General features: G+C 48.6%; 1 protein-coding gene across 3 annotated transcripts in view; it reads left to right on the forward strand.

Moving 5' to 3' along the window:
* KIRREL3 (kirre like nephrin family adhesion molecule 3) overlaps positions 1–23,242 on the forward strand; it is a 424,782-nt gene that overhangs the window by 265,691 nt on the left and 135,849 nt on the right. For 2 of the 3 annotated variants that reach the window (XM_069876503.1, XM_069876504.1), the window contains exon 2: positions 5,894–5,971. The exons of the other annotated variant lie outside the window; for it this stretch is intronic. In XM_069876503.1, coding sequence (XP_069732604.1) covers positions 5,894–5,971 — 78 coding nt within the window. The remainder of the gene's footprint in view (positions 1–5,893; positions 5,972–23,242) is intronic. 3 annotated transcript variants of the gene reach the window in all.

Genomic DNA, 23,242 nt, shown 5'->3' on the forward strand with positions numbered 1-23,242 from the left:
CAGAGAGGAGATTTGGCCACTCCAAAGTCTTCAACCAGAACTGGCTCCTCAACACAGGGCTGGTTTCTGCAAGCTCTGCTGGATGTTCCTTCCCTCTTCAATCCGCACAGGACTTGCAGGTCTGTGGCCCATCAGAGAGTAGCCCTTCTGCACAGTTGCACTTTACATCTCGGAGCAATGAGCTGGCAAACACCCCTGCTCCATCTGTTTTCCTTCACTGATGGATTCTTTAAAGTCAGATTGTGGTCCCACAGGGACACACTCAACTAATCCTCTGCTTTTAAGATTTTATTTGTGCAATAAATGGATGACAAGGTGGTTTGCAAGTACATAACACAATAAATGGGTTTATAAATGCAACTTTTCTGCAGAGCACTACAGAATAAAATACAATATCACTGCAGCAGTTAACACTGATCTCTGGTTCATTCTTATTTCAAACAGTAATGTGCCCATTTTCTCATCTGGGAAGCCTCTTAGGCTTTTTAATACATTTTTATAAATTAGCCGGGCACAGATTTAATAATAACTCGAGTTTGTATAGCTTTCTTCATCTCGGAGGATCTTGGATTGCTCTGCAAACTTAATGGTGTAATATAGAACTGACGTGCCCAAGGATCCATTTGCTCTCTGCTGAAACACATCAGTGCTTTGGATTGCTTGACAACACTCCTGGATGCAAACGGCATCGAGGGAGGAAGCTTGAATCTAGCCCTCGTGACAGGAGGAGGGTTTGGAAGGGAAGAAGGCAGCTTGCTTGATGGGTGCTCCGAGCAAAGTCCTCTGAAGAAGAGGTCACAGGGATGCTGAGGTTCTGAGCCTGGAATGAGGATGCTGAAAAAAAACAAAGAAGAAAATGCTCCTTCACACTCTTATACCTTTTGGGATGTATTGTCGCTAGATATGGGAAAGCCAAGAACATGGAAAGACTTGGTCCCTTCTGTTCATAATGTGTTTCTTTAGCAAGTATCCAACAGCAGACAACTTTATCCATCAGGATGGGAAACTTATAAGCAAGAGCATCAGGTTTCTCAACCAAAATGGTTTTAAGTGATCCAACACTTAGATTTGGTGATGACCTCCTCATATCACTCTTGCTAGCTGACTCCAAAACAAAGAGGAAGGTTTTGAGCCTCCTCCCATGGAGACTTTCATGCTCTTTCAAGAGTTCCCACACAAGTTCTTTGCTTCTGAGGTCGCAGGCGAGATGGGGCTTTTCCAACCCACTGTCTCTCCCAGCCACTGTGTTTTGGTGTCGCTGACACTAAAATATCCATTGTGGATGCTGTCTGTTCCCTATCATAAAAAGAAAAGTTCAGAACAAAGCTTGTGTACATAACACGCAACTGGAAAAATATTTAGATTTGGACATCTCCATAGAAGGAAAACATGGGAAAATGGAAATGTGATATTTATGTTAATACAAAGTTTTTAAAACTTAATTTAAGAGACCAGCTGTTTCTGCTTCTCTTATAAGCACTTAATTGGTATATAATAGCATAGGTAATTAAATACAAATCAATAGTTTAAAACAGCTAATTGATATTTAATATGTATGGGAAAATATAACTTAGTTGTGATATAATTAAGTCAATATTAAATAAGCAATGGAATTGCAATTATGCCTTTACAACAATTATAAAGTTTATCGTTCTTTAATAAACTTGCAATTAGGCAGGATGAGATGAAAAATTATTAAACAGGTATTATTGAGCTATTAAGCATTTATTATCATTCCTGGTGGAATACAGCTATACAGTAGTACACACTATGATTGTGCTAATAAACCTTTATTACTGCTGTGCAGCTCCAGCCTTTTCTGCACAGGTTGATCAGAAACTTGGGTTCCCTCCAAGTTGTAGGTGGAGGAATTGCCGTGAAATGTTTTGCTGTGAGTGTGGGGAGGCCCTGGCCCAGGTTGCCCAGAGCAGGGGTGGCTGCCCCATCCCTGGAGGGGTTCAAGGCCAGGTCGGATGGGGCTTGGAGTAACCTGGTCCAGTGGGAGTTGTCCCTGCCCATTGCAGGGGTGGGACTGGATGGGCTTTGAGGTCCTTTCCAACGCGATCATTTCATGATTCTATGAAACTGAGTAAAGAAATCCAGGCAATGGGAGAAAAGAGGAAAAAAACTGATGATTCCATAGTTTGGACCAGCAAAGAGAAATCTTTCTTTCAGAGAAAACTTGTTGAGTCTATGCATAAAGATCCCTTTCTAGAAGACCTTGAACTTGTTTCTTTTAATTGGCTTCTGCTTTATTGTCACTGGCTCCCCCTAATGCTGGTAATTCATTCTTTGAACTTGCTTCAGCTTTGTTGTCCGAGTGGCTCTTTTGCAAGTTTTGAGGTGATTAATAACGCAGTCGCTTCTGAGCGAGTCACAAACATGGTTCTGCCATGCATTTTCTGATGTAAACTCACACTTCTTCAAAGAGCCTGGGCTGATAAACTTCAACTTTAACTAGCTTTGCTCTGCTGGGAAAAGTCAATTGCCATTGCAAGGAAGTGGATGGGATTTGTTTTGTGGGTGGGGGACGTGCATGGGTTAAAATGTTCTGTTTTCAGTGGGATCTCAGCACCCCCACCTCCCTTAAGCTGAAACATTTAAAATGCTGGGTATCTGCTGAACTGTTTTAGATTTAGGTAGCCACTAAAAGCCATGAAGTGGTGAGACATCCTTAGGCATCAGAGTAATCTTGAAGTATTTTACCTTTTAAAGGCGCTCTCAAGTATTTAAAGGTGCCTTTAGCTATAAAGATTTTTGCATGTTCTCATAAATTTATGGTATGAATTATTATAAAGCAGTGCTCTTGTGTAGCTCCTTTCATCATGGGATATCAAAGTGTTTTATAAGCATTAATTATAGCACACCTCAGGGAGGGAAGTGGAAGATCGACACCCATACTGGTGTGTGCTGATGCAGGCTCCAGACGGGTAATAACCCAGATTTCATGCTTAGACCTGCGTATCCCTCCCTCCTGCAAGGGTTAAGTTGTGACTGGGACCAGCTCTTGCCTTGGGTTGTAGCCCCTTGCCTCAGCCTCTAAAACACGACCTCCTTCTCAGGAAGCACTGAGACTGGAAGATGAGACGTGAATCACCAATGGCCTTCCAGTACCTGAAAGGGGCAACAAGAAAGCTGGGGAGGGACTTTTTACAAGGGTCTGCAGTGATAGGACAAGAGGGAATGCCTTTAAATTGGAAGGGGGAAGATCTAGTTTAAACATCAGGAAGAAATTCTTCATGCTGAGGATGGAGAGGCCCTGGCCCAGCTTGCCCAGAGCAGTGGTGGCTGCCCCATCCCTGGAGGGGTTCAAGGCCAGGTTGGATGGGGCTTGGAGCCCCTGATCCAGTGGGAGGTGTCCCTGCCCATGGCAGTGGGTGAAACTGGATGGGCTTTGAGTTCTCTCCCAACCCAAACCACTCCATGATCCACTCTGTGATTGTATGATCCGAGTGGTGGGATTTTCATCCCTCAAGTAGGCTGCTTGCCTCCATCTCTGCCCCATTCCTTTCTGCTTTGGTTCTAGATGCTCCAGTGGATGTTTGTGAATGGAGAGCATGACAACTCCTGTCCTGCCAGGTCTGTGTGTCCAGGAAAAACCCAGCCAGTATCCATAAACAGGCTGACATGTGCATGCCAGGAGTTAAGGAGCACATCTGAATTAGTAAGATAGGAACGCTAGCTTGCTCAGCTCCGCTGTGGCCTGCTCTGCCTTGTGTGACACTAATCTAATTGTGTTGTTTTAATTACGCTTTGATACCTTGGTGCTTGTTGAAGGCTCAATAGGAATCGATGCAGTTTTGCTTTCCTATCAATAAAGACATAAACACTTCTTGCCGGCTCTGCTGGCTTTGGGTGAGTGGCCACGGCGGCTGTCGACAGGCTCGCAGCCATCTGCCTGCACGCACGTGGGATGCTTGTTCTCAAAGACAGTGGACAACTCTTCATGGAAACCCCACTGAATGGTCAGCAACGGCTTATTAATTCTCATTATTGGACAGCATGAGGGAAGGCAGCCTCTGCTGGACTTCCTTCGGCTAAAACCAGCAAAGCCTTGCAGCGCTTGGGAGTATTGGAGGTACCAAATGCTGCACAGGTCGACTTGTTCCTTAGTGTTTGCAGTTTTTTAGGCTGTGGATGGATGGTGGATCCTGTCACCTCTCCACTGCGGAGCAAGAGGGCTGGGTTCCACCTTTGCATCCAAGATGGGAGATGGTCAGTGTTTAACCTTTCCTGCTAATTAGGATTCAAGAAATGTCTAAGGATGCAGAGTTAAGTCATCTGCCCTGGTTTGCCTAATCTTTAGACATCTACGCCCGAGTTAGTCACTACTTTTTATGACCACTGAGAGGGTTCTGAGCCCCTCCAAGTCATTCCAGGGAGGTGAAGTTTGTCACATTCCAGAGAGGTCTCTTTCTCTCCAGGGTGCTGCCTTAGGCAATGTGGATTTAGGGGGTCAGTTAAATTTCAACTTACTCTAAGCACCTCTAGAGATTTACTTTTGTCTGAGCATCAACTTCAGAGGGATTACGCTCGAGATACATTTTCACTGGATGCTTAGGTCCTCCCTGATGGGAGCCTTTAGGATAAGGAGCTGTCGGAACTTAGTGTCTTGCAAGGCAGAGCCCTGTGTAACATTAGAGAAGTGCTTTAACCAGTCTGACTTGTACCCTGAATGTCCTGGAGTCAAAAGAAATCTGTTCTATCAGGGTTTAGGCTCTGATTCTGCCTCATCCTGTGCCAAAAAGGAGGAAGGCAACCCCTCTGCTGAAATGCTGTGGCAGCAAGCAGGATTGGAGAGGGACACTGTACGTCTGGGTGTAAACCTGTATGCAGGGTATCTTCCCTTCACAGAGCATCATGCTGTGGCAAGCAGCTTTCCTCTTCCTCTGGACACAGTCCAGATCTGCAATTCGAACCAAACTTTGCATCGCTGTGCTAAAAGCCCAGGCAGCTCTCGCTCTGCTCTAAAGCTGCGCTTTCAACCCTCCTGCGTCGCTGCCTTCCCCTCTTGCATGCAGCACAACTTCGTGACACTCCGGAACGCTCCTTCCTCGGCAGAGGGGGGTCTAAAGAGACCACAGCCACATTAAGTAAACATCAAAGGGGCTTTGATCAGCAGGGTTCTGCAGAGCACTGAAGCCCCCAAGGAGCTCTGCAGGTCCATAGGCAGGCAGCATCGGGGACATGGTACCTTAATTTTCTCCGCTGCGACACAGGAGAATTTGTTTGAAGAACAAGAGCTTTTTGCCGCTCTGAGGTGCTCACGGGGAGAACACGCATGCACACAGCCTACTTCTGGAAAAACCCATGCTCAGATCTCTCTCTGTTACCGATAGCCACAAAGCCCCATTAAGAAATCAAGGCATAAAAGCCACGTGCCTCCTCTGACTCCGGCACTTTGCTGCTTGTAGGGTCATTTGCTTGCTTCTAAAGAGCAAGATGCCTCAAGCCAGACTTCTCTTCCCTTCTGAGGGCCATTTCCCATTTTCCTTTGCTGCCTGCCAAGGGAGGAAGGGATTAAAGAGCCCATATTGTTGCATCTGGCTGATGTGGAGGAAGATGCAGCTCGTTCCCTCTGCCTAGTGCAGAGGAATGCTTAAGAAAGAGGCAAGGAAGGGGATAGTGACCATCCTGTCTCTAGATCCACATGACCAAGTGGAGCACACAGCTGCTCCATCTGGAAGCAGTTGTTTTAGAACTACTGGCTTGCACATCTCTGGGAACCTCCAGCAATGTTCTGCTCTTTAAGGCTGAGCAAAGTCTTCAGTCTGCCTCACTGTTGCCTTACCTGAACAGTGTAACTGGCAGGATTTGCTTCAGGCAGCATCCTCATGTGTTTGCTCTTGTCCCCAGCTTCATCTTCTAACATCCCTGTCTTCTTCTCTTGCAGAACTGGGGCTCCCAGGAAGAGGATGCTGCCTGGTGCTGGGGTTCATGTACAAGGAGAAGTACCGCAGGATGACTGAAGGTGAGCACTGTCCCCACCTTCTGTTCTTCCTTCCTCTTTAGCAAGCTTGCTGCAAGGAACATGGACATGCTACGGCCAGGAACGTGCTAGGTTCTTGATCACACCCAGGAGAAAATCCTGCTTCTCCTTTGATCCTTGAAGCACCTTAGTAGGCATGGGAGGCAGAAGTTACAAGACAAGAGCAGGCGCTTATTAGTTCCATATGTCCAAAATCTTCCCATGGAAAGGATTTGTCACATTCCAGCAATTGCTGTATCTGGTCTTTTTATCCTAGCTGGGTGGTAGCACCTCACCATGACACTTTCAGAGCAGCAGTTCTCAGTGCCTCTGTGCCTCTCAGAGGCGCCAGCCGGTTCGTTGTCAAACCCCTGCACTCTGGCTTGAGAGCTCACTAAAATGTCCCTGTTGGTATTCCAGTCATTCCCAAGTACTTTATGAGCATTGATTAATCCATAGAAATATCATTAATAATTATGAAGCATAATAACTAAACAAAAACTATTTATGCCTGGAAGAACTGGCACCCATGCTTCTGGTAGCTTCGTTGCTTGGCTTCTTTTTCTGGTACAGCACCTTCTCTGATTGATGCTGGATCATTAAGGACTGAAGGTCCCAGAACCCTGCAGGATGATAAGTGTGTCTTGACATTATGCTGAATCATAGAATCACTAGGTAGAAGACCTTTGATATCATCAAGCTTGACTGTACCTGTCCTCTGCTAAATGAGATCTCTAAGCACTTCATCTGCCTGTCCTCCCTGGGCAGCCTCTGCCAGGACCTGAGAACCCTTTCAGTGAAGAAATTTTTCCTGATGTCCAATCTGAACCTGCCCTGGTGCAGCTTGAGACCATTTCCTCTCATCCTATCACCTCACTTGGGAGAAAAGACCAAGACCCACCTCACCACAACCTCCTTTCAGGCAGTTGTAGACAATGATAAGGCCTCCCCTCAGCCTTCTTTTCTTCAGACTCAACAACCCCAGGTCCCTCAGCTGCTCCTCATAACACTTGTTCTCCAGCCCCTTCCCCATCTCTGTTCCCTTCTCCAGATGTGCTCCAGCCCCTCAATATCTTTGTTGGAGTGAGGGGCCCAAAACAGAACCCAGGATTCAAGGTGTGGCCTCACCTGAGCCGAGTCCAGAGGGATGATCCCTGCCCTGCTCCTGCTGGCCATCCCATGGCCGATCCAAGCCAGCATGCTTTTGGCATTCTTGGCCACCTGGGCCACTGCTGGCTCATATTCAGCCACTGTCAGCCAACACCCCCAGGTCCTTCTCTGCCAGATGCAGAGGAGAGTTTGGCTGTGGCGAGGTTACTCTGAGGACTGCAAAGTTGATCCGAACACATATTTAGTCCTTGTTTTAGGCTTTCATTGGGAACTGTTTTGCCGTGCTGTGCTTCCTTGAGCTCGTCATGGGGTGGTGCATTGCCCAGCAGTCACCACAGGGTGCCCGCTCCTGCAGGAGCCTTCTCTTTGTGGCAATAAAAGGTGCATTGGCTTTCATGGGGTAAAATTCTCACGGAGGCAAGTTTATGGCTCAAATATCTGTTAGAAGATCAAAGGTTCCTTCACTTCCCCAGGAGCCCTGATACTGAGCTGATAACGTGGGGAAATGACTTCACAAGACTTTACCTCATGCTTGTTAATCACTGCATGGTATTTAAACATTGATTAGAGGATGCTTTTAATGGGAAGGGGCTGCCCCTTGGGGGAACAGATGGCAGAGCCTCATCCCAGCGGTCTGAGAAGGTGCCGTCTCTCTCTCTAGACCTTCCTATCCCTCAGGCCTTTCGGAGAGGCTGCCTGTGGATGTGCTCAGAGGGGCAGGAGCACCCCGGGGATGCTCACCGCGAGTCTGCGAGCTGGCAGGACCAGGGCCACACCTGGGCATCCTCCCCATCCTTTGGTACGGTTCACAGAAGCTCCTGTGGATTCAAAGCCCGCATCCACCTGTGAATTGAGCCCCCTTTGCAGGCTGAACCTGGCTTTGTGCGGAGAGAACAAAGAAACATGAAAGTCCAAAAGTAAAGCCTTTGTGTGGAAAAAGGAACAAAGTCTGCCTGCCTGGCCCCCGCAGGCTGTAGGACCATTCCGTTTAAAGGTACAATCTGCCCAAAACAAACTCAGGGGATTTCCACGGCTACAAAGACCTCCTAGGACTTGTGTTTGCACTACAGAGTTCTGGATGACAATTGCAGGTCTCCATGCAGGTTTTTTTTCAGGGGAGGGGGTTCAGTGCAGATCCACGCTCTACAGCATGAAGGGTGTTCAGACATCTGGTTATCCACAGGGATACAGCGCAGGTGTTCCCTGCCTGAAGTGAAGACTCTTTGGGCCAGTTACCTTGCCAGGATAAGGAGAGAGACAGCTTCCCTTTTATAGTTTTGCCAAGTGAGAGCTTTTCCTCTCATTATTGCGTGATGGTGCTAATGAATAGCCCTATTAATAATTACAGGGTAGCTGGAGGAACTGAAAGCTAAGGTAGGCAGTGGGGCAATGGGATAATTATGAGGTGTGGGGTCTCCATCGTAATGGAAATGGGTAATTACAGGGATCATTAGAAACTTGCTCTCACTTAATGGAGACATCTACAAAATGTGCTCATAGGTAGAGGAGCACAAGAGGACTTAGATGGCGGTCTTGTCGGTGTGGAGGAATTGTTCCTTAGTGGGAAAACGTTTCTCTTGGCTATTTCCACGGAGGTGATCCAGGCTGGGCACTTGCAGGCCAGTGTGGCAACCTCTTCCAGCAGGATGAATAAATGTGGCTTACGGATGCTCTGTGGCCGTGCCCAGCAAGGGTGTCTGATGCCTTTATGTTGCTCGTTTACCAGCTGGCAAGTGATGGATTTCCATTAGCACAATGGACTGCAGATGCAGGCTTTTCTGTCCTAGCCATCCTTAAGGGCAAGAAACCAAAGTAAGTGTGTGAGAACTTGGCTCTGACAGTGTTAACGCGGATCGGTTCCTCATGTTAACATGTGTCATGAAAAAAAACAGCTCTGGGTGAGGTGTTGGAGCCTCTCCCAGATATAAGAGCAGCCTGGGCTGCTGATGGCAGTGCTGGTGATGTGCAAAGCCAAAATGGTGCTGTCTCTTCAGGTGGCATCAGGTCTGGTTACCTCTTGCTGTCTCACCACTGTGAAGCCCACGTTAGGAAGGGTGCTGGGTTTGGGCATGATCCAGAGGAACGTGTAGCCTGGAGAGTGGGAAGGTGCTGCTCCAGCGTGGCTGCTATGTGCTTATCCCTTCAGTGTGATTGACGATTGCTTCGTCTGCGTGCTTGGATCGCTCTTTGGTGTGCGGCTGTGAGTTGTAGGGGGAAATTAAGCTGGTGACAGTTGTAGACAGAGGGAGAGAGAGGTAGAGCTGTCTGTGATGACGGCCCTGCAATAAAGACGCTTTAGAGTTAATCCTCCTCTATCTGTCTTCATTCTGCTAATAACCCACTCAATCAGATGCTGCTGACTGTTTGTTAAAACATTCAGAAACAGATACATAATCGGGAGGAACACACCATTTGCTCACCAGGGGCTGGATTCCCCTCAAGAACAACTCTCCCCTGGCCGTGGCAGCAGCTCGTGGATGGATGTCCCAAGGCATATGCTGTGCAATGATATGATCATGGAATTATAGAATGGTTTGAGTTAGAAGGGACCTTAAAGATCATCTCTAGTCCAACCCCCCTGCCATGGCAGGGACACCTCCTACTGGATCAGGGCTCCAAGCCCCATCCAACCTGGCCTTAAACACCTCCAGGAATGGGGCATCTACAACTTCCCTGGGCAACCTGTTCCAGTGCCTCACCACCCTCATTGTGAAGAATTTCCTCCTTATGTCCAGTCTAAATCTGCCCCTCTCCACCCTCTCCCATTTAAAGCCATCCCCCTTTGTCCTGTCACTCCAGGCCTTCCTAAAAAGTCCCTCCACAGCTTTCTTGCAGTCCCCTTCAGGTTCTGGAAGGTCGCTATAAGGGCTCCCCAGAGCCTTCTCTTCTCCAGGCTGAACAACCCCAACTTTCTCAGCCTGTCCTCGTATGGGAGGTGTTCCAGCCCTTGGATCATCTTTGTAGCCCTCCTCTGGACCCGTTGCAACAGTTACATATCCTTCTTATGTTGAGGAGTCCAGAACTGGACATGGGACTCCAGGTGGGAGTATAAAGCTTAGGCTGGCAGCAAGCTAAGTTACTCTGACCTCCCCAGGTTAATTCAAGGTGATTTTGGAGTAGAAAGGTGGTGTCTATGAGGTTAGTCACCATAGTTCCCCAAGAACAAGGATCCAGACCCAACCTGAGCATCTGGATTTGTTTTTCCCTCCCCTCTTCCCTTTCTGTTCTCTGCTGGAGGTCTCAGCACAGTCTGTGCAGGTGAGGGGTGTGCTGCAAAATGCCTCTCTGCTCACTCATCACACTCAGTCCTTCCCTGTCCTTGGCTGCAGGTCCCAAGCTGGGCTTGCTCTATGCTGCAGTGGTCAAAGGCAGGTACTCAGGTGTCGATCCTGCTCCTGCTATTTTTCTTCTTCTCTCCTGCTTTTGACTTCTTGCCAGATCTAACTCGAGTCATTAGCAAGTGTCACTGCAGCAATTATGGCACTTTTTGGCTGCCATTCATAAAGCTACTAACGGGAACGATTAAGCACTGAGAGGTGTCAGCCTCCTCCTTCCCCACCTGCTCCTGCCAGCCGTCAGCTGCAGGAAGATGCCTACATCCACCTCCTCACAGGGAGACAGGAGCAGGGCAGATTCCTCCCTCCATTCATCTCCCTTCCTGGGCTCTTCACTGGCTCTGAGTCCTCCTGTGCAGCAGGCAGGTAGCATCTCTGCAGGATGGACCCAGTGCTTGGCTTTGTCCCTGCATGGAGGGGGAGGGTGGGCTTCATCCTCCTGCTCAAAGCTGGGTGGTAAAAGCAGGCGTGGCTGGGAAAGGGGACAGAAGAAGGACTTGGAGCAGCATCCTCCTCCTGGACCAGCTAACGGTTAATGATCTGTGCTCACGGAAGGACAAACTCTCCTTCTTCAGCTCCCTGCTTTGCTTCCAGCCCTGCTCTCTGCTCAGCTCACATCCACCCCATCATCAGGCACAGGCATGAGGCTACAATCTGTACCTTCATCTGCAGGCAGTCTCCTAGGTCTTGGCTGCTGAAGATGTAAACACTGACTGGCATGCCAGGATCGGGGCTTGTGCCAGGGTCATCTCCAGCAGCAGCCACCTTCCATTCACATCGGGGCTGGAAGAAGAACTTGGTCTCTGGAGTTTTAAGCATTCAAGGTCTCCATTCACTGTACAAAGCACAGCAACACCAGCAGCCATGGCTGTGGAGCTGCAGCTCTGCATAGCAACGAGCGCTGCTCGCTGTTTAATTGGGAGAGGGTGTTGCTTAGCAAATCGGATTTGCTGGGTAATGACCGTACAAATCTGCTCCGATAAGGGCTGTTGAAATCCATGGCAGATTTTCTCTACAGGCCACATGGAGCTATTGGTCAGCGTGCAACCAACCTCGAGTTTTGAGAGCATGGGGGATGAGGACTTAGAAATTTTGCAGTCTGAGCTGCAGATTTCTTCTGTTCAGAAGGTTTGGGGTCTTATTTAAAGACTCTGGGACAAATCATAGAACAGTTTGGATTGGAAAGGACCTTAAAACTCATCCAGTTCCAACCCTTCTGCCATAGACAGGGACACTTCCCACTGGATCTGGCTGTTCAAGTCCCCTAATGCAAAGGTCTGATGTCTCATGCGGGGAAGATGGAGATCCTGGAAGCTGGGTTTGTTTAGCCTGGAGAAGAGGAGGCTGAGGGGTGACCTCATTGCTTTCTCCAACTACCTGAAAGGAGGTTGTGGAGAGGAGGGAGCTGGGCTCTTCTCCCAAGTGACAGGGGACAGAATGAGAGGAAATGGCCTCAAACTCCACCAGGGGAGGTGTAGGCTCACCATTAGGAAAAAATTTTTCATGGAAAGGGTCATTGGGCACTGCAACAGACTGCCCAGGGAGGGGGTTGAGTCACCTTCCCTGGAGGGGTTTAAGGGACGGGTGGACAAGGCGCTGAGGGACATGGTTTAGTGTTTGATAGGAATGGTTGGACTCGATGATCCGATGGGTCTTTTCCAACGTGGTGATTCTGTGATTCTATGATGAGGTCCATCCACACACCTCAAAGGTGGGACACAACAAATCCATGTTGGTCCAGAGAGAGGGTGGCCTGAATGAAGGAGAGCCATCAACTCACTCTCTGTGAAAGATCGTGCATCCATGAAGCCCTCAGGCTGCAGCTGGTAGGGATGATTCTGTGTCTGGGCTGTGTTATCGCTGTGGCTTCCTGCTGGTGAACTGTGAGCACTGTAGCTCTGGATGAGGCTTTTTTGTCTTCAACTCCAACATATCTCTACTCTGCAGATAGGTTTTGGTTCCACTAGGCATGGGGAGCAACTTGGGCATGCGGATGAAAACTGTTTTTATGGCTTATAATTATCTCGTAGCCTTCTTTATAATAATTATAGCTCCTCCATTATTAATAATTGGAATTCCAGCCCCTGTCATAGATCACAAAATGGAGAGGAAGCTCAACCCAGGGTTTGCATAATGTACCTTGGTCTAAATTGAATAATGGATAAAATGGTGAAAATCGTTAGTTTTCCCCCCATTCGTTGGTGCTCGAATTAGTGAGATATTAGTGCAATTAGCCAGCGCTTCCATTTGAGGCTGCAATCATTTGGTTTGTAATTTAGAATAAATGTAAAATCCCACTTGTGCTTCCAAACGGATTATTTGTCCTGTTTAAAAGTATCTAATGGGGTGGCTGTCATCTAAGCAAGATACATTTGACCCATTTCAATTTGTTTCCTCTTTAATCTACTATCTGTTTGCCTGGATCTTTTTTTAATAAAAACATAAAGAAGTGGGCGAGAGAGAGCAAAGAGGGGGAGAATAGAAGCGTTATAGATTGGGAGTTTATCATAAGCCAAAGTAACTTGAAATCAAGGCTGTTATACTGCAGAAAGCAATAAAAAGCAAACACTATTTGGAGATCATTTAAAGGGCCGAGTGGCTTGTCGATGAAAGGTTGCTCTATTCGACTGCTGCTTAATAGCTTCTCAAAGAGAATCTGCAGCTCTTGTGCGATTGGGGGGTGCGGGTCCCTCTGCAGCAGCTCTTTCCTGTGGGGGAGAGTGCTTAGGGTGCAGCGACAGCAGTGCTGGGATGGGTAAAATCCAACGTCGGAGAGCAAAGTAGGAAAGGAGGTGGATTCTCTTGTTCAGGCTGGATAAGAGAAGGATGCAGGGAGAACTTAGAGCCACTTCCAGTACCTGAAGGTACTCTCATCTCATTGAGATGAGATCTTAGAAGAAATGTTTTGCTGTGAGGGTGGGGATGCCCTGGCCCAGGTTGCCCAGAGCAGTGGTGGCTGCCCCATCCCTGGAGGGGTTCAAGGCCAGGTTGGATGGGGCTTGGAGCCCCTGATCCAGTGGGAGGTGTCGCTGCCCATGGCAGGGGGTGAGATTGGATGGGCTTTGAGGTGCCTTCCAAACCAAATCATCCTATGTTTCTGTGGATTTAATCTTTAAAACATATCCTAAATCCTGGAGTCCTGGACATCCTGGTAGACGCAGAGGCTGGATGCATCACTCTTGTCTGTGCGCAGTTCAGTCCCACCCTGCTTCAGCCATCCCACCATGAGCTCCTGCTTCGCCAGCAGAGAAGAGGAACACAGCCTCTCCTTCACAAGGGTTGAGCATCCTTTCTACAGCTCTGATTGAAGGCTTCTGTCTCTCAAGCTCTTTCATACTGCCTGAAGAGACAACAGCTGGGGCTCTGGGATGGAGCCCCTGCTGTTTGGGAAAAAATGGCTTGTTCAGAGGAGCTGGCTGTGCCTCTGCTCCAAATGTCTCTCTGCTTGAACACCTCTCCTGCTGCCTGCTGGAGTTCAAAGCAGGCTCAAGTGAATGTTTCCTGCCAGGAAAATGTCCAGTTAGAGCGTGGCACGGAGATGCAGTGACGTATTCCTGCCACCCGTTAGCAGCCCAGCAAGGCAGTTGCTGCCTTGGAATTGCTTGGATTTATGGGGACGCTTAATCTGGATCTTTCAAGTGACTTTTACATCTGCAGCAGCGCAGACTGAGAATGAATCTTTCTCAGTCTCAAGGATAAATTGGAGCCAGCCTTTCTTATCCCTGTAAAAAGTGACCGACCTCCTCTACCATATGCCAAGAGCTTCTGTGCTGTGGGAGGAGCCTGCGGTGCTGGAGAAGCTCAAACTTCACTCAATTCTCTAGCCTGGTAGTTGAAAGCATCTCTTCTTTGGGACTAGACCTGTAACATGTTACTTGCTCAAGCAGCATTGGCTCTGCTCAGCCTGCTTTTTCACCCAGTAGAGCTTAACACCCCCTAAACAACTTCAGCATCTTCTTGAGCATTCCATCATATTCTTGCACTGTGTCTTCAGTGGCTTGGGCAACCACCAGGACCCACTGGCATCAATCTGCAGCCTGGGAACGGGATTCCCTGCAAAGCTTTGCTAAAAACTACAGGATCCCTGGCACAAAACCTGCTGGGATCCACTGTAGCAGTGGCTCCTTATAAGCTGATCTGCAAAGCTCCCCCCAGGGCGCAGTGCAAGCTTTGCGTTGCTAACTCTGATGTCATCACCAATAAAGGTGTTGTCTCCTCCAGGCCTGGCAGCTCTGTGATAGGGAAGCTCACCTTACCCCAAGCTTCATCATTCGTGTCTTCCCGTGAAGACACAGTCACAATCGATTAGGGAAAGCATCTCCCATATCAGCTGCACTGAGCCTTTTGTTCTTTATCTGACAAAGGCATTTGAGGAGGAAGAGGCGAGTGGATGGAGCGAGCTCTGGAGAAGTTGTTAAAGATGCATTGTTTTCAGCAGACGTCTCATTGATATTTCTGTGATGCTTTGTGTGTCTGTTAGCTAAACAAGGCAGAGATGTAAGCAAAACCTGAGGAAAAAACAGCAGCACGCTGTCTTTTTGTCTGCTATCAAGGGGAAATTTCCCTGTGTTGGGTCAGGTGGAAAACTGGGTGAAACGCAGGAGATGGAGAGATCTCACTGGAGAGGCACACGCTGCTGAGAGCCAAGTCCTTGCTGGGCAAATCCATGTTTACCAGGATATTACCAAGGGAAGGATGCTCTGTGCACCACTCCGTCCAGGCAGGATAGAAATCACCCTCCCCATCTTACTGCTGCTCCATACCCGTTTGGAGAGGGAGAGCAGTGTTTCATACACGATGTTGTCCACAGAGATTGCATTGCAGCTGAGGAACTGAATCTGATACAAAGTTTTAGGGTAATGGTGGTGTGGTAGCAGTTTGGAGTCTAAGGGTGTGATTTTATCTGATGATTTGAGTAGCAGCTGGAGCCCTGTATTCAGTTCTGGAGTCCTCAGCACAGGAAGGACGTGAATCTCTCAGAGCAAGTCCAGAGGAGGCCACAGAGATGTTCCAGGGGCTGAACCACCTCCCGTATGAGGACAGGCTGAGAGTTGAGGTTGTTCAGCCTGGAGAAGGGAAGGCTGTAGAGAGACCTTAGAGCAATTTCCAGTAATGAAAGGGGCTTCAGTAAAGCTGTGAAGGGTCCCTTGATCAGGGAGTGCAGGGATAGGACAAGGGGGAATGGTTTGAAGCTGAAAGAGGGGAGATTGAGATAAGAGAAGTCATGGTTGCCCCACTTGGAGGTGTCCAAGGCCAGGTTGGATGGGGCTTTGAGCCCTGTGATCTAATGGCAGGAGAGTGAAGCTGGATGGGCTTTGAGGTCTCTTCCAACCCATTCTATGGTTATTTAAGATAATTCAGGAGCTGCTTCTTTTGCTGTTCAGCTGGCAGGTGTCTATTGGAGATCCTGGGATGATGTGGAACCTGCATACCATCCCACTGCACTCGCTGGAGGTCCTGCTAAAGACACTTCAGGAATCTTAGGCTTTAATGAACATGGATCAATATCTAAGGAGGATTTTGAATATTCTGGCTGCTTGAATTCCCTTCTCCTTGCACTCCCCTTTAGGTCCTTAGTGGCATTTGGAACAGGATGTGCAGCTAAGGAACACAGCAAGCTGTGGGGAAAACCTTGTCCTGTAAAATGCACCTGGAAAAGGGCAGAGAGAAGGTTGTGTGCGTCACCATACCCTGAGCGGCTGTCACTGCCCTTGGTGGAGCTTGGGTGGTTTATTTTTAAAGTCTACCAGGAGGCAGGAGGGTGGGAATGAAAGGGGATGCAAGGCTTCTCTCCGAAGATGGTGACTTTGCCTTTCTCATCTCTGCGCTGCCTCCAGGCTGCCCTCAGAGTTTACCCTCGAGCGTGTGTACCTGTTGGTAACTTTTCCCTCTCTGCAGTGCTCTGCTGCAGCCCGGGGGTCTGTTATTTAGCTTTCCTCCCTCGATGTCCACAGGGATCCTGCCAGTGAGGTTGCTGGAGGGCACTTTTTCATTAGCAATACAGGTCACACTGACGTGGTGTCCACCAGACCAGAACCTGGACATGCTGGTCTGGCTCTGCCATCAATTCAGGTTCTGATGATGCCATAAATCCTCCTGCCATGGATTTTGTGGAAGCCTCCAGCTTCTCATCATATCTGGAATTCATTGCTTCCAAGAAAACAGTCCAGACTGTGAATCAGGAAGGGGGCTGGAGGGTGAAATTATGACCCTAGCCAAGGCTGGAGAAAGAGCATCTCTTCTGCTGTTTTTGGAAGTCTTCCTGGGGTACAGGCACTGCAATGCAGTTCTGCTTTCTAAGAAACACTGCGGGTGTACCTGTGCTGCAAGGAAACACCTTGTTTGTGCCTTCCTGGCCCAGATCCCTGACCTCCCTCTCCTGGAGAAAGACACACACACATGCTTTCTGCCGGCATAGCCAGGCTTGGAGCTTCACAGGCTGGAGCAATGAAGCAGTACCAAGTTACCGTCACTTAGAATATCAATTAAAATTGCTGCAGCCTTGTAAGTCCCTCTCTGAGACGTATCTGTATTGATGAACGGCCAGGCCTGCCATTAGAATGGCTCTTAAGCCAGCAGAAGAAAATCTATTGTGCAATTGTGAGCAGAAACTTGCCTGGCTAAAGTACTTCCAGCTGAACCTGATCTGTGAGGCTGGAGCTGAGTAGGATTGCTGTAAAGAGGAGACCACGCAGATGATCCGAGGGCTGGAGCACCTCTGCTATAACAACAGGCTGAGAGAGTTGGGGTAGTTTAGCCTGGAGAAAAGAAGGCTCAAGGCAGACCTTAGAGCAGCTTCCAGTACTGAAAGGGGCTACAGGAAAGCTGGGGAGGGGCTCTGGATCAGGGAGTGCAAGGACAGTACGGGGGAGGATGGTTTGAAGCTGCAGGAGGGGAGAGTGAGGTGAGATCTTAGGAAGAAATATTTTGTTGTGAGGATGGGGAGGCCCTGGCCCAGGTTGCCCAGAGCAGTGGTGGCTGCCCCATCCCTGGAGGGGTTCAAGGCCAGGTTGGATGGGGCTTGGAGCCCCTGATCCAATGGGAGGTGTCCCTGCCCATGGCAGGGGTGGAACTGGGCATTGAGGTCCCTTCCAACCCGAACCATTCCATGATTCTGTGATTCTAAAGATGAAACACATCTGGTGTCACAAAGCCTGTGGCTTTGGTAGGCTATGAAAAGACTTACATAGATAGTTTCAAAGGTCCATTTCCCCCTGGTCTCCCTGTGTGGGATTAGGTCACATCACATCATCTCTGCTCAGCAGTCCTAGCCTGTTAGCTGAAGCTCCTTTCTCATGGCGTGGGGCAGGACGGCTGTATTTCACAGCTACCACAAATCAGAAGAAATGGTGTGTTTCAAACCGACACAAGGAATCTCTTCACATTTCTCAATGAAATGGGATATTGTTGGATTTGACTGAAGGGTACTGCAAAACAGCCAGCTAAATATCTTACTTTGTTTGGGGTGGCTTTTAAACCCTTTGAAAAATCCATTCTTATTGTAAGGAAATAGTGAGATATTGCTGTGCAGCATCAAGTTGAACACTGCAAGCCCTGTTCTTTGTCTCCCCAAGTTCTTGGCTGTATCTGGCCGAATCCTGCCATCTATATTCACTACAGAAACCTGAAGTCCTTTAGCAGCCTTCAGGTTGAGGCTGATGAAGATGGAAGGAATGGGCTGAAGGACTGGTAGGGAGCGTGTGTGAGTGAAAATTAGGGAATGTGTGAGTGAAATAGGGAGCACAAGTGAAATTTCCCTTGGCCAGGCAGCCAACACAGGGGTTGTTCTGTGCCCAGAGATGCTACTGTGATCCTTTGCAAAGCGATGAACTTAAACCACAACCCAATTGCCTCCAGTGGAGCAGCAACCTCAGGGCTGGTAGATCCAAATCCTTTCATGCCCAGTATTTGCTCCCGTAGGTATTTACTCAACCTATAAATGTATTAATGGGGCCAATCTTAAAGCACATCCGGAGATATAACTCGAGATGGGTTTTTTTCCCTTTAACAAAGATGAAGGTTTTATATAGACGGGAGAAAATGAAGGGAAGGGAAATGTTGGGTGACTAATGATCCTCATTAATATTCATGAGAGACGGTATGCATTCCGAGATTTCAAATAAAGGAAGGAAAAAAAGAGAGAAAGGAATTGACTTCTTCAGAAGCTAAATGAAATATTTAGGTTGACCTGGAGATAAGTATGCCAGGTCTTTCTTGCCATCAGCATAGACCAGGGTTCAATGGAGAAGCTTTCAAAGAGAAGCAGGGGAGCCGGGTTGCTGGTGGGGGCTTGTGGAGACAGCGTGGCAGGGAGGTACAAGGGGGTTGGCTCATGCTCAGAAGTCTTCAGCTGAGGCTGAAGGCCATGTAACGCTGTACAAATGAAGAAGCAATCCCTACACCAGGAACCTGCAGTCTAAGCAGACCCAAGAAATAGCAGCAAGGGGGTCGTGCACATGTTGTAGAAGATCTCTCCATCCATTGCATGGATTCTACCTGAGTCTTTCCCTCCCATCTTTGCCACAGCAGAATATCTGGGTGTACCTAACCTGAAGGTGAAGTTTAAAGCCCCCCAAGTATTGCAAAGAGATGGGGAACCTTGATCTTTCCCCACTTCAATCTTCTATTAATGGGGCAGGGAGGAGAGGGAAAGCCTCTGCAGAGACCTGAAATGTGTTTTTGTCCAAAGGATGTTGCTCTGGATGTGCCACAGCAATAGCAGAGGGTGGGAGGATCACCACGTTCTTATTAACTGGAGTAAATTGCTGAAGGAGCACGTCAGGCTTGGAAGAAAGGCTTCCACTCAGCCTTCTGCATTTCTCCTCTAAAATCTTTTTCCTTTCTTCTTCTGCAAGTTGCCCTTGTCTCCCTCTGCTTCCAAGGCTGCTCCTTTTCATTTTCATGCCAGCCTTTCCCTCTTTCGAGTGACAGCTGTCCCACCCCCGCCAAGGGCGGTTGCCCTTGAGACCATCTTTGATCTGTGCCCTGATAGAAGGGCCGAGTATTGACTTTGGCTTCGGCTTCATTAAGAAACAGCCTCATTTGTCAACTTGTTTGTTTCGATAGCTGCTTGGGAGACGGCGGGCCCTACAACCCCTCCTCGCCGAGCCGCGGCATTATTCCAGAATTAACTCCCTTTTCAAGGGTTTGCAGGCAAGGTCGTTGCAGGTGGCCCTGCTCCATCCTCTCCTCCTCATTAATCGATGTCACGGAGGTTTTCAAGTAAGGTTAGATCCAGTCGGTTTGTGGATGGATACCTCTGCCGGGGCTCTGGGTACCATGAGAAGCTGCATGCGGGTGCATTAATCCATGGTTCTCCTTGCTGGAAACACAGGCTGTCACACAGAGGTCTGTCTGCTTGTAGGGAGCTCAGAGATGGGGTCTTGGATGAGCTCTTGTGGTGAGAACCTTGCAGGAGGTTCTCTGGGGCTGGTTGTGTAAGGATTGCAAGTAACGAAGACTAATTTAGAATTGTAGAATAGAATCATAGAATCGTAAGTGTTGGAAAGCCCACAAAGCTCATCCAGTCCAACTGCCAGACCAACCCCGCTGTGCCAACTAAAACATGTCCTGAAGTGCCACATCTACACTGTTTTTTAACCCCTCCAGAAATGGAGACTCCACCACTGGGAAGCTTCTGCCAGGCCTTCACCACTCTTTCAGTAAAGAATCTTTTTTTAATATCCAAGTTAAACCTCCCCTGGTGCAAGTTGAGGCCATTTCCTCCCATCATATCACTTGTTACCTGGTAGAAGTGACCAACACCCACCTCATTGCAACCTCCTTTCCGGGAGCTGCAGAGAGCGATGAGGTCTCCCCTCAGCCTCCTCTTTTCCAGGCTAAACACCTGCAGTTCTCTTGGCAGTCATCATCAGGTACCACATCTGCCAACAATAATTTCTGGTTTTAATCCCAATGGTTGGATGAGGTGAGTCAAATGAGTTACCTAGGCATTTTTCCCTTTCCTGTTGGTCAGTGAATTACAAATTGACAGGCACTTGCTTGTAGCATTTGACCTCTGTAGGAATTCCCTCCCTGTGCTACACATTCCCAGTGCAACTGTCTGGGAACACCTGTTATGGGACCTTACTTGGTAGTGGGAGGGCAGGGACCTCACCTGGTGACGGGGCACAGATGTACCCCATCTACTGTTCCTGAGGGTGTTCTGGTGGAAACAACCTTTCCCTAAAACTATGGGAAATGGCTGAAACTCAAGACATTGATGTTCCTGGGGTTGTTTAAGGATGTAAAGTGTGTTGGCACAACAGACATGGGAGGCAGGCAGGTTCATGGCAATGCAGGAGTTGGTTCAGACCAGAAAGAAGAAGCCGTGATGCTGCTGCTGCAGATGAATAGCTGCAGCACAGGGATATCCAGACCCATCAGGCCTTGTGCAGGAGAAGCAGGTGAAGACAAAAAGCCAAACATGACTCAGCTGATACCTGGGGTCCTGTTTACTGGAGACCCCAAAGTCTCACTGCCCTAGTGCGGAAGAGGCTAATGATGCTATTTCCTTATTCCCAAGAAATGCAGCCATGTGTGCCGAGCCTCTGATGGCCAGAGGGTGTCTGAGCATCAGCCCAGCCCTACAGTGCCCGTGTTAGGGGAAGTGGCTCAAAAAGCAAATGCTAAAGCTGGTTTCATAGAATCATAGAATCACAGAATGGTTTGGGTTGGAAGGGACTTCAAAGCCCATCCAGTTCCAACCCCCTGCCATGGGCAGGGACACCTCCCACTGGATCAGGGGCTCCAAGCCCCATCCAACCTGGCCTTGAACACCTCCAGGGATGGGGCAGCCACCACTGCTCTGGGCAACCTGGGCCAGGGCCTCCCCACCCTCAGCGTGAAGAATTTCTTCCTAATGTCTAATCTAAATCTTCCCACCTGCAATTTAAAGCCATTCCCCCTCATCTTGTCACTCCATGCCCTTATAAAAAGTCCCTCCCCATCTCTCCTTGACCCCCTTTCAGGTATTGGAATCTGCTCTAAGGTCTCTCCGGAGCCTTTTCTCCAGGCTGAACAACCCCAACTCTCACAGCCTGTCCTTGTACAGGAAGAGCTCCAGCCCTTGGATCATCTCTGTCACCTCCCCTGGACTCTCTCCAACAGTTCCATGTCCTTTTTATGTTTGGATTCCAGAACTGGGCACAGGACTCCAGGTGGGGTCTCATGAGAGTGGAGCAGAGGGGTAAAATCCCCTCCCTCACCTTGCTGGTTTGTGCTGCAGGGGTTAAAGCAGCTTTTGGTACATCCTGACAGCAGCAAGAGAGCTTAGGGAAAGATGTTCCTGGCTTTTGCCATGGGCATTTTGCTTCAGTAGATCCCGAGGTAACAAGGCATCAGTAATTGTGCAGCTCCACATGGGCTGGGATACGAGTGGCACCAGGGTGTTGTGTGCAGCGCTGGTCCCTGTAGCACGGGGAGCATAGAGCAAAGCCAGAGAGAACACAAACCGTGGTGGCAGGAATGGCTCAGGGATTAGAGAGCAGGTTGTAAGAGGAGAGACTGGAGGAGGGAAATTTATATAGTCTGGAGGAGGCTCAAGGGGAGACACGACCAGAGTCTATAAATACACATAGCAATAGAAACCAAGGGAGGAAATTATTCAGAGGATGGAAGGACAAGGAGCAGCGCCTGAAGCAAAGGCAAGAAAAGTTTATGCTGGGCCTTGCATGGAAGGGGAACAGCATCAGGCGTCTGCCTGAGACAGGATGCCACCACTGCCAATGCGCCCTGCTGCCTCTCCTTACTCTCCATCCCCTTCCAAAGCCTCACAAAGCTGATTTCTTTCTCTCCTATCCAACTCTGCTTTGTCTTAGAGCATCCCCACCACGTTTCACAGGGGCATCATGCGCCGAGCTGCCCCAGCATGCCTTTGACGGTTTAATAAAACAGATTGAGATGCATTGGGGCTTACGGCTTGACAACTGGTTCCCCTTGGACGGGAACATTCGCCTTCACTGGGTGACAACGCTTTGAGCTTGTAGCCTTCGGCTCTGTGGCTCATTGCTAGTCATCTCTCCAATGAATAATACACAGGCCTGCATATCTGTTCGCATACATCTTCCTTTCCTATAGGGTAATTTAATGTTATCTTTGGGCCTCCTGCTCCTGAGATGAAGAGATTACTTCAAACCTGCAGCCCACAACCACAGCCATTGGTTTCAAACGTCATTAAGTTTCATTATAACAAATAAACACTGCAATGACATTTATAAGTTACCAGAGAGCACAGAAACACAAATATGAAGCAGATAAACTGCATTTGATCCAAATAATTACTGCAGGCAATATCGAGCTTAGGCTGAGCTGGCAGCCGGGTGCCGAGTAATTTATAGGAGTCTGTAAGGCACCGTGGTGCACACTGCTTCTTAAAAATTACGATGATGGTTATGTGTCTCTCTCTAAAGCCTTAAACAGGTTATGTTCCTGCCTTGCTGAAGGCAGGAAGCTTTTCCTCAAGTCAGAAACGGAGGTGGTGCTGGCTAAATGTGTGGCTCTTAACAGTTTGGGCATGTTTTCTATCCCCATTCCTCCAAATTTTAGGCTGAAAAAGGACCTGCAGCTGAGGTTTCTTGTAGTTGAAACTGTAAAAGAGGGATATCTTTTCTTTTTTTCTTCCACTTGAAGGTTTCTGTCCCAAGGGATGGACTCACAAGTTTTGAAGAGTGGATACTTGCAGAGACTGTAAGAGACTGTGAGATTATACTCATAGAATCACGGAATGGTTTGAGTCAGAAGGGACCTCAAAGTCCATCCAGTTCCATCCCCTGCTATGGGCAGAGACACCTCCCACTGGATCACATTGCTCCAAGCCCCATCCAACCTG

The sequence above is a fragment of the Phaenicophaeus curvirostris genome, chromosome 25 (genome assembly GCF_032191515.1).
Source record: "Phaenicophaeus curvirostris isolate KB17595 chromosome 25, BPBGC_Pcur_1.0, whole genome shotgun sequence".
NCBI classification, from domain to species: Eukaryota; Metazoa; Chordata; class Aves; order Cuculiformes; family Cuculidae; genus Phaenicophaeus; species Phaenicophaeus curvirostris.